General features: G+C 40.0%; 1 protein-coding gene across 5 annotated transcripts in view; it reads right to left on the bottom strand.

Moving 5' to 3' along the window:
* tio (zinc finger domain-containing protein tiptop) overlaps nt 1-12,091 on the bottom strand; it is a 310,616-nt gene that overhangs the window by 179,005 nt on the left and 119,520 nt on the right. Inside the window, exon 1 of one of the 5 annotated variants that reach the window (XM_022075564.2) lies at nt 7,285-7,355. The exons of 3 other annotated variants lie outside the window; for them this stretch is intronic. In XM_022075564.2, the coding sequence (XP_021931256.1) occupies nt 7,285-7,303 (19 nt within the window). In that variant the 5' untranslated portion in view covers nt 7,304-7,355. Of the gene's footprint in view, nt 1-5,284; nt 5,499-7,284; nt 7,356-12,091 lie in introns of those variants that run through there. One more of the 5 variants, XM_087353221.1, reaches the window with a different exon arrangement.

Below are 12,091 nucleotides of genomic sequence, written 5' to 3'. Positions count from 1 at the left end.
TAGAGCTGTGATTCTCGACCGGGAGGCAGAAGACAGAAATCTTTGCATTTACCGGGGAGAGAAGTCTGGCCTTCCATCCCGAAGGCAGTCACAGTGTCGACTGAATCTCATCGCTCACGTTATTACATTAAGGACCAAAAGAGCCAATATATTTAAAAAGCAGTGTAGCCTCATATCAGCAGTCCCCATGCTTCTTTCATTACTTATAAATTGTATACACTCTGTGAGGCACAGCTTGCTAAATGGCCTTTCCTTCATTTTGGAGTGTATTCACGAAGTTCAAATTCTTGCCTGAACCCTGCAAGTCATAGACAACAAACTAGCCCGCATTACAAAAACTCCCTAACCTGGCATTCAACGCAACAAAGCCTTTTTTTTTTACCTTCTGGAGTATTGGCGAGTCCGACTGACCATACCACCTAACACATTAATCACTTCATTTTGCTGTTATTTGAGGGGAAAAATATATGTGTAGGTAGAGGTGACCAGCTTTGGCGTCTGAGTGAAGAAAGATTAGCAGGGCCGAACACGCGGAATGTGCGGGCTGAAGCAATATCATCATCTGAGGGGAAATTCCTGCAACAAACAGGATCCGTAGGACCTACGTGCAGGATAACATGCTTTTGTCGTTCCTGTTCGTGATGGCGCAAGGGGTGGTAGGATGGATGGAAGTGGTGGAAGGGGAGGAACAATTTTTATTTATGGGCAACTTTTCTACCGCTGGCTGACCAACATAGTTTATGTCTGTCTATGTCACCCGGCGTCCAGACTCGTCCTCTATCCACGCCCTGTATCCTCTCTTTAGCATTCTTTTTGTGGGAGGGATCAAGTCACTCTCCAAAATCTGTTGGGATAGAAGCATTACCAAATACACATATTTTTGGCTTTCAAAATTCGTGAACATTCTCGGAATAATATACAAACCGCCGAGGTTGCCAAAACGCGTGTAAAACTAATCTACACGAACTAAAACTGTACAGGAAGGCATCATCATACATAACAGATTCCCCTGTTTCCAAGCATCAAGCGAAAAAAGAGGCGTGAATTAAAATCTCAAAGCATTTTAGACCTCGACGGCCGAAAAAGCGAAAAATGTAGAAAGAATGACAGAAGAAATAATTGAGACACAGTAAAAGTAATGTCCCTGTTGCCCAACCAAGCGCCAAGCCAGAGTGAACAATCCCGACTGGTCAACTGAAGTATCCGACAAAACAAAATATTAATTTTTGATGCATGTAAGTGGCGTGGTTAATAACATCCATCCTGTGGGTTCTACAGTTCTTTGGCGGGCCTTGGCCTCCTCCGATGTGGGAGTTTACTTCATCTCCTTGGACGAGTGATCAGCGCGTCGCAAATGGTTAATACGATTAGAAAATCTACTCTTTTGCAGTACACTGATATTCCAAAGGTCTTCTACACGTCACGTCACATGTGCCGTTGTTGCACTGTCACTTGAGGTCATTGTTGAGCAATAATGTTTCAACGATGCGGGGCGTTGTTGAACAAATGCGATCCAAGGTTATTGTTGATCAACAATGCTTTCCAGCAATGGGACCACGAGCCCATTGTTGCACAATGACCTTGATTATGTATGTTGCCTACCTCTTAGGAAACCCTTAAAATGGCAGGCACAGACGAGCCCTCAAAGCGTTCTTCGCTCACGCTAGAGCGTGAAAAACATCTAAAAATGATTATAGCTAAAATGGCTGCTACGTAACATATCCGTTGCAAGACAAAGGCAGTAATCTGTTACCAGAGATGCAATGACCCAGCTCAAGGTCTCATCCAATCTCTTACATTTCCCACTTTGATTTGAGATGCGCATCTATATAACAGGAGTCTAGCCTAGAACACAAAGGAAGACAATGCCCAAGTCAGTTATATTCCGAGACGCTACATGACCTGGCCAGCGTAGCAGTCTTCTTGTGTCTCATGTTGTCACCACTGAGTTACTAAAAACGCTAACTCTGGTGAGTCTTCCCCACCCGCGAGCCAGCCAGCAGATAAATCAGTTGCAAGTCAGCCAGATTTCAAGGCGGGAGGATTCGACGAGGCACTGGGGAACTCCTCGACGATGATACTGTTGCGACAGTGTTTGGAAACAAGGCGCAGAGCTCCAGGTTCGTGAGTTGGAAGAGAGAAAGAGAGACAGACAAGTGTGGAACGAAAGGTGGACTAAGATCTAACATACAAGTGGTCCAGTGGTTAGGGACTTGGTATCGTATTCAAAAGGTACCATGTTCGAACCCAACCGTTACCAAGAGCATTACAAATAAATGGGAATAACAACAAATTCTGTTAGTACAATGTTAAACAATAATATGAAGGCTTTAAATTCAAATCCCGAAACGTCGTGTTTATTGTGTTTCGACCGAGGAGGCGCGTGGAGTCTACACCAATTCACTCAGGAGAGGGAAAGTGAGGGGGGGTGGGGTGGAGAAGACGCTGTAGGCTAAGTCGTTAATTACTGAACACACAACTAGACCGAGTGAGAGATCAAGCAGAGTTAAATGCAACTGTCAATTTCAAATTCGAATACTAGCACAATGATCTCGAAGCAACAGCCCTGGGTGGGAAATAAGTGAAGTATATATATAACCTGCTAGCCGAAGCTAATGGCACATTTATGTTAAGGACTGTAGCTCAATCTATAACATTCCCTGCTATCATCTTCCCACTCTTAAGGCCCAGATTACTCCGAATCTCAAATAAAACAAACACTTCTGCTACTAATCCAATCAAACAAAAAAGTGTTAAAATAATTTAACGCCCTGCGCTTTTTCATGCACATTTTAAATTGTTTTATATTTTTCGCACAAAATGCATTAAATACAGACTATAGTGTAAGGTCATGATGTCTGTTCCTCACTCCGTCAGCCTGCTAGCTTGTCACCTCCGATAATCTTCGCCGGAGAGCAAGGAAATTTTTGATTGACAGATCTACATTAAATTTGTAAGGACAATCTAACTTCAGCTCGTATTTGTCTAATATAACACCTGCATTATGTGAAGAAAATCGAATTCCATCATTTTTTAAGATCGCCCCGATAATGGAAGCAGCAAGCACCTCTGAAAAGTCGGTAACCCCCCCCAGACTACAAGGCGTAACATCCAAAAATACGGTTATCTTAACAGTCACTACGGCGGGAACCTGAAATCTCATCCATTATTCTTTTTCAAAATTCGATCTTCGTACAAAGGAACAGAGACTATACAATAATGACCTCATGTATGACCTGTAACTTTCAATCTGAAACATTTTTCGATATAGGGAGCCCTTAATACGACGATACAAACATCATTTACGATCTTACAATGTGACTACCTCTGTAACTATTAATTTTATCTACAATAAATTAACATGAAGGTGAATAACATATACAAAATCTAAAAGAATGCACATCGAAAATATGTGTGCTTCAGTGATGCACATCTTCGAGTAAGCTCTTCGGCCAAAAGAGTTTCGCGGTCCATAGTTTGGGACACACCGCTCAAACATGGTGGCAAGAAAACGAGTCAGAGAGGAACGAGTTTAGCCAAGAGGCCTGTCATGGTGTAAAGGAAATGCTAATACTGACATCTTGGTTGGAAAGTTTACATCGACAGCTTCATGATAATGACGACACGATGACGAACTTCAGCTTCTAATTTCCTGTTTGGTTTCTTTGATGTTTTGACCATTAGCCAGCCATCTCAAGTTCCAACAAACAACAATAATAAATTTACAGGGAAACATTTCTATAACTTACCACACTGTGTTAAGAGACAGCCAATGACGTACGTAGTTGACCACCTTACTTACCTGAAACAAACACAACCAATTAGCCAATTAAATTCTTTAATAGATTAAACATTTTAGATGTGTAACCTTGTCATAATATTTTTACCTCATAATGTGAAGCAGTTAATCTTGTGCACTAACCATTTCGATAGTTCGTGTGATTTAGAGTGTCGCTTATTAAAACTCTCGACATGACCTAATGCAGTACCTACATGACGTAACCTACCTGGGATTCGTGAGTAGGCGTCTACATATTTAGTTAAAATAACAACCTACTACTGCAGAATTAAAACTGCTTGTTCACTATTCAGTTAATGGTAGACCTAGTAATCTTTGAAGGATAAAACTTTATAGCCTTTTTTCAAGAAACATATTTAGTGAAATCACCACGACACAGGCTACAGAGGGAAATGGAATTATGTAACGATCAGTCATCGCGAGCAGGAACAAGACAGACACTGGAGGAATGAAACACCAATAACAGAAGAATAGTAAGCAGAAATGAAGGAAGAGGATGTGAAAAAACGAAGACACAGAAAGAGAAGAAGGAGAGAATAAGGAAAAAAGATAATAATGAGACATATCAGGAGGGCACGGAAAATGATAGAGATATGGTTGAAGAATAGGGGAACAATAAGACACGGTGGGAGTAAAAACATGATGATGATGATGATGATGATAATAATAAAATTATATAATACATTTGGCACTTGCTAAAAACTATATGGATCCCGGAAATAGCTGCTGCCCTATGTACCTTAGGGACAAGATCTGTCTCGGGTACATGGAAGTACATACCCCATAAAGTGGTGAATAGATGGGATAATAATAATAAGAAGAAGAAGAATAGAAAAAGGAGGAAGCGGAGGCAAGGCGTTTCGGTTCATTTCCCGTACCACAACGCCATTCCCCTCTATTCGTATTTTATGTGGTACAAGATACATATCTTGGGTTACATCACGACTAGACACAAGCAGTTTCACCACACCCCATCACTACTACTACTTCAATAACATCACCAATTTCATTTTAAGTCGAGCGACCGACAAACAATTCGAAATTGCTGCGTTACTTGCCACGTTTCGTGACGAATATCACTTTAACAAAATAACAGGATTCAAGGCAAAAACATGGACACTTCTGTTTCCTTGATATGAATTCGGTTTCAATCACTCACGAACACAGAAACACACAGGCCTATACGCTCTCATCTGTACGCTGAACTACCACAGCAACTTCATGATACAATCTCCGACGAGTAGATGACAAAGGAGATCGAGAGATTCTCTGAATGTGACTGTCTTTTGGTATGTTACGCCGTGATGATGGACGTAGCAAGCACGTTTGAAACATTGGTAAACTACGAGACTACACGGTGCAACATACCAGAAGACGCTACTTCTTAGATCGCCATGGACTACATTTTTGCCTCTTCATGTTTCCTGATTTAATCTACCTTAGCATTATTATTAACTGAAGAATTAAAATTATAAAGTTTCTCACCGTGCAATTTCTTAAACTTCCTGTTACTTCATCTTTCATTGGTCTAAATATTTTCATCATCTCGTGCAGGAGTTAGTCAACCAGAACGAACAATACAAAATCCCTTCACGCAAAAAATTGTGACAAGCATCAACAAACAAAAACAGAGGATAAATACCACAAGATTCATTGGGTCACCAACCACTTTCACTTCTGATATTAAACTCAGCACACCTTTCAAGAGAAAGAGCTTCCAATATCAACTAAACAACCGGTGATGAGTAATCCGCATGCGCCAATAATAGAGTATAGTGTCTTGGAAGAGACACTGAACAATCACATGACAAGAAAACTCATGACTAATGAGTTCGAAAGGATGCGGAAGGAAGTGGACGTGGCTTAATCTGAAGGAAAAAAACATTACAGATAAAAGATTATTACAATAAGATACCTAATTCTTTAAATATTTTAATGTGATGAATATATGTAACAAAAACAAGAATACGCGGTGTGGTATGAGTTTTGTCATTAGCTGTGATACCTGCAATAAAGAGACAGCAAAACGGATGAGTTGAACAAGTGCACTTTCCGTGCTTATTTGCACTACATGGCGGTGAAGTGAATGGACAGCACGTGGTATGAATATTTCAGGATGGCTGGTCAAATACTATAGCAAATTCGGTCACAGACGACGTACAGTATCTATCGGGTGGTGAATTCCGACGGCCAAGCTTGCCAGTGTAAAGTGCTGAGTACGATGGGGGATGCCGGGTCTGGGAGGGGGGAGAGAGAGAAAGACAGAAAGCCAAGGGCGGGCGGGCGGGGGGGGGGGGGGCTGATTTACGGGCCCATAGCTGGCCAACACCTGACGTACAGGGTAGACATGTTGGTTAACGAATGAGCTAACGAAGCAGCCGAACTAACGACTCAAGATCCCAGTAGCAAAAGCCATGCATTATGTGTGCCCCAGACAACGGACAGGGTCACCCAAAAGAAACAAAACCATGATTCGCTCTTTTAAACGCAGTAGTGACTTCATGTACGTAACACCTGGTAGGTCAGCATTTTACAAAGTGTGTTTATGGGTTTCGTACGATTCTTAGAACAAACAGCGACAGCTTCCGTAAACAGCGTTAACTCATTCATCTTTGAAGTAGGAGACGAATTTTTAAATATTTTTAGATAAACTTCGTGCTTCAACGAGTTAACAGTGTGCCTGTTCTAAAAGCAATTCGTGATGATGATACTCCAAGTGGGTTGATTCTAAATATATTTAATGACTGTCAACTACAGAGGGCTAAAGATGGTGTCCAATGGCGAACTTTTGTATTAACGGTGTTGGATGTTGAATGTTTCTGCGGGTATAGTGATACGTTAGAAGCATACTGAGAACTTCAAGACACGAAACGCACAAAGGACTGCTTATACTCTACTCCGTACCTTGCCAAATGGATTTAAATGAAATCTGGTGCTATGCTTACTCTACAATAAACATTGTGGAGTAAGTTTCATTTTGAAGATGGCTGTCTTCGATCTGTTGAGGCGTGAGCTCTTGCAGAAACTGACTCACGTTTCAGAGGTGCCTACTGCCTTCATCACCAAGGCGATCTTAAAAAAAATATAGAATTCTATTTTCTTCATCTAAAGCAGATGTCATGTTGGCCAAATTGCGAGCCGAAATTGGGTTGTACACTTCAAAAACTGACTGGAGAAGCCCACGGAGGACAGCTATATGTTCGAGACTATATCGATTCTGCCATATGAACACGCAGAACTCCCGTCAACGATGGGAGATGTATTACTTCAAGAAGTGTCAAGTTCTGTCTCAAAAAAAAGTCTGACTTTGTTTAGGCCTATAAATGTCCACTGTCCTATTAGATAGACGTCAAACTGATCCATATTGACTCAAGTACTCGAGCGATTAATTCTCTTTTAGGGCAGCATATTCGCCACAAAGTCATTGTTTGTCATGCCATTAATTTACTAATTAATATAAATCGATCTATGCCATCAGTACTTACATTGACTCGGGCTGGCCATCGAAGGATGAATTACAAAACAGAACAGGAACCACGGAAATCAAAGTGCTGACTGATGACAACGTAAAGAGTAAAAACTGTCATTTACTGGCAATAACTTTCAAGAAAATATATAGTACAGCTGTCAAACTGGATTAATAAAGTTACTGGCTATGAGCCATTCGACACCCGTCAAGGGACGGCTTTCACTCTGCGTCAAATTGAGCTTCATGTTATTTAAGCTATATGTTTTAATGCGAACTGTCGAAAGAAAATCCTGCAGTATGTAGATGAGTCACCCTGACGATGGAGCCAGCAAGGACGTCTGAAAAGCTGGTGAACTTCCACCTGACTACACGGCAGAGCAACCCAGAAGACAGCCATTTTCGTACTCACCGCCGTGAGAACATCAAATCCTACTTCTGCTCTACGTCGTCAGTCAGTAAGGAAGAAAACATACTCGACCGATATGAACTAAAATTAAATTATACTAGCTCATTAAGCGTTAATTTTATGCAAAGAATGTTGTTTTTGTTTGTTTGTCGTCAGTCTTTAGACTGGTTTGATGCGGTCCTCCATTTTCGCCTATCTTGCGCCAATCTCTTCATTTCCACATATTTTTTGCAGCCCACATCCTCACAAATCTGCGTCACATATTCCAATCTTTGTCTCCCCCCTACAATTCTTCCCTTCAACTGTTTCTTCCATTACCAAATTAACCAATCCTGGGTGCCTCAGAATGTGTCCCACCATCCTATCTCTTCTTCTCGTAAGATTTTTCCACAGACTTCTTCCTTCGCCTATCCTGTCTAAGACCAGTTCATTTCGTACTTTATCAGTCCACTTAATTTTCAACATCTTTCTATAGCACCACATTTCAAATGATTCGATCCTTCTTCTTTCTGGCTTTCCCACTGATCTTGTTTCGCTTCCGTATAGCGCGCAAAGAATGTATAAAAACAATTAAAGTCCCGATCGTGAGGAACCACTACTTATTCAAAACCGTGTAATCAGTACTGCAGGCTTCATGAAGGCTTGCCATAAAAATGTGTTAGCGGATCCAGACATAAAAATGGTCTCTAAAACTTCGTTAACCAGGAGATAAAACTGTTCGATACTTCATAATAAAAATTCTTCCCAACTAAAACACTATAAACTACACGAGCCTAAGACAGGGTGTACACGTGCGGTCCTATCTGATTTAACGAACTTGTACAGAGCATCTTCTCGGGATTTTCTTTAAAACCAAATCAATTAAATGGGAGTGTGTGCCAGATTAATGAGCAATTACCTCTCTTAAACTCATTGTACAGATAGGAGACGAGAGACACAGGGTGAACCAACAGCGGGCGCTATAAACCGACCGGAGCCCGTATCGCCATGTCAAAGGTTCTCAAACATTTTCGTATAAAAAACATAAGTAAATTCCTTTAAAATAACACATTTTACACAGAAAATGTTCATTATGCGTATCTTCTTATCTTTCCGAATACAAGGCAAGTGTATCTCTACCAAGGCGAATGGTTATGAGACGAGAAACGAAATTAACGATGAAGATTTCTGTCTTCTGGGTCGTTGCGCTGTGTAGTCTGGTCGATGTTTACCAACGTTTCAGAGGTCATACTGCCTCCGTCATCAGGGCGATGAATCGACCAGAATACACAGCGCAACAACCCAGAAGACAGAAATCTTCATACTCACCGCTGTGAAAACCTCAAATCTTACGAAATTAACGATCTCACCACTCTATTTAACAACCAGAAACTGACATCAGCGCCCTCATCTGGATATCTACGAGTACTAGCCTTTGTCGGAATATAACTACACGGCGCTTATATTTGGAAGGACGAATGCTAATGGGATTATAATCTGCATGTCAACCATGAAACTGTAAAGACTATAAAATTAGTTACTAAAGATAAACAGAACCATAGTCAACGCTGATGGTATCAGAAGAGGCAGGTTTGTCATGCTTAAGGCAGGGGTTCTATTCCACAGCAGACTATGTGACGTTTATAGCGGACAAAATGGCATTAAGAATGAGAAAGATTATTCCGAGCATAACCGGTTGTTCTTGAAGATCATCATTCCACAAATGCACAATAATCATACTTCAAATTAAATAAAGATTAATTTAAACTTTAAGCATGGGTTGTACTAAATCGATAGAAGTCAAAATTAAAATCCCCGTGACAAATTTCAGGGTACACCCATCAAAAACTAAATTTCAACAAAATCTGTTCAGTAGCTTCAGAAATAAAACACAGAGACGGGAGAACAGACACGACATCACATTAACGGTTTACTTCATGTACTCTGTGCCAGCATCGTTTCGTAACTGTCGTGAGAATGTACCTGCATATCTCGATTCTGAGAAAAAACAATAGCAGTGAAGCACGAGAAAACGCTGACTTAATCTGATCGGATTCGCCAGTCCCTTAATACGACAGACAGTAACACAAAAACGTAAGAATTATGAACGTCCTTCTGCTTATCGGTCGGAACCAGAAACTGCTTCCTTTAACACGAACTACAGCCGTAATTAAACCCACTTGTCAATTAGTTCAAAACTTCGGATCCCAGGACACAGTCCTCTTTTTATAAAACTAATTGCTATTTTCTGTACTATTAATGGACGCAACTACTTTTCCTTGCACAACTCTTAAGAAGCAATTCCAGTATGTTTTGTATATGTGAGCAACAATTTAATTTTTATTATCTCACTGTGCGTCCACATTATATTTTATTATAACCTGTTAATTATAAAACGAATTTTTTAATATAATTCGCACAAATATATTCGTGGTGAACAATTACAAACCACGCGGCTTTACAGCCCTGAAGACCCCAACTTGACATCTTCAGCGCCATGATAACCTCAAGTCTCAGCTACTGATCCAGTGATTAACTTATTAAATAGTTAAGTTAACTACTATTAACTATGTATTGGTACTGATAAACCAAACTAAATAAGCATTTACATTATAAATTACCTATAACACTATTCAGCTCCCTGTGACTGAAACTAACAAACTCATGCATATCAAATTAATTAATTACAGATAAAAGGTTTAGTTCAACAGTTAGATTAGCATTTATTCATAACCACGATATGCAGTGTCCGCGACATCGAAGTACGAAATTAATTAATTATATCAATGGATCTGTTAATTCTGCTGGACAAAGTACTTTCGTTTCGCGAAGTTATAATGGGTAAACTATTGTTAGCATCCCTTCTTCGGATTCAGGAGATGAAAGTTCAATTATAGTTACAGGCTGATACCTGACGTGATTTTTCCTAGCCCATCCCAACAATTTCTGAGACAAAACCTTAAAATATGTGACGATCGCTTCCTCCTGAAAATATTCCAACTACTCAAGTGCAATCATCTTCCATTCGAAAATGATTTCTTAGGTAGTTGAGACCACGCAGGTTACCTTAGCTGAAGGAACAAATCACAACAGACAATTAAAACTAATCATTTCTGGTTTTTTCTAACATAAATCCTTAACTACCTTGAAACATACAAATAACTAAGGCATGCTTTTCGTAAATTCAGGTCTGAACGGAAGAGGTAATCTGTCATTTGAAGTCTTCACAGGGGTAAAGATGTCGAACATGGTATACTGTCTGTGACGTCATGTGGTTTTTTCATCACTTATCAACAATTAAGTTAGTTGGTTGCTGGAGCCTCAGACTGAAGGCAGGCATACAACATCACTGCAGAAGTTATTAAATACTTATCAGATAATTCAGAAGAAGCATATACATTAAGAGCGTTTCTTGAATACAGAGTGTCCCATAAAGATACATACACATTGTAATACTCAATATTAACCTTCGTTTACTCCATAATGTCATCATTAATAATATTACGGTACGCAGCTCAAATCATAAATTATACTCTTGTTAGATAATAACTGCCATACTGTGTCTGTTTACGCAACCTACGGTTACTACTTTCCAGTACAACATTTGTGTTACATTTCTCGGAAAGAGAGTATCTCTCTATTCAGTTCTGGTGAGAAATTGACAAACACTTAATTATACCGACTCTGACTGACCTTTCAAAACCTGTTTCTGGTCATTTTATTTGGATTAAAATGTTTCCTATGAGCTCAAATTACGTTAATAAAGAGGCTCGTTATACGAACCACCAAATTGTGTAAGTACACCAAACCAAGAAAATTACACTGGAAGTTTCTTCCCCAGAATTCATAAGCTTAATAAATACAACAGAATAATGTCACTTGTCAATAAATTAATTTCAAGCCTAAACTACGCACAAACGTGTGGTGAATATCTGAGGGAAAAGCTATTAGTGCAGCCGGACTCTTGTGACTTCTTGTAGAATTTTAAATTCTCACGGCGGTTAGTACAAAGATGGCTGTCTTCTGACTCACCAGCCTGGTAATGGAAGCAGCAAGGACCTCTGAAACGTTGGTAAACAGCGCTACAACCCATGAGACAACCATCTTCCATGTGACCACTTCATTATTTTATGTCTAAATACTATAATTTGAAGGAAGTTATTTTAAACTGTTCTGTTCTTCACCTCCTAAATCAAGAGAAATTAAAAGTATTAAGAAACAGAGGAGAGAATTAAATAAAGAAACGCTATATCCTAGCGTACCTTGTCGAAGGCAATCTGCCGGATTTGGGAAACCTGAAGGGAAGAGACCGCTGGGGAGACCTAGACGTAGATGGGAGGATAATCTCAGGCGGGATCTATGGGAGATAGGAGTTGAAGGAAACTGGAGTTTGTTGGCCCAGGACAGGGTCCGGTGGAGGGCTTTGGTTAATTCGGTG

This window comes from Zootermopsis nevadensis, unplaced genomic scaffold, assembly GCF_977971745.1.
Source record: "Zootermopsis nevadensis isolate Lab colony 2312 unplaced genomic scaffold, Znev_1.0 Znev_ptg000021l, whole genome shotgun sequence".
NCBI classification, from domain to species: Eukaryota; Metazoa; Arthropoda; class Insecta; order Blattodea; family Termopsidae; genus Zootermopsis; species Zootermopsis nevadensis.
The sequence above is the reverse complement of the archived record's forward strand: the minus strand, read 5'-3'. Positions and strand labels throughout refer to the sequence as shown.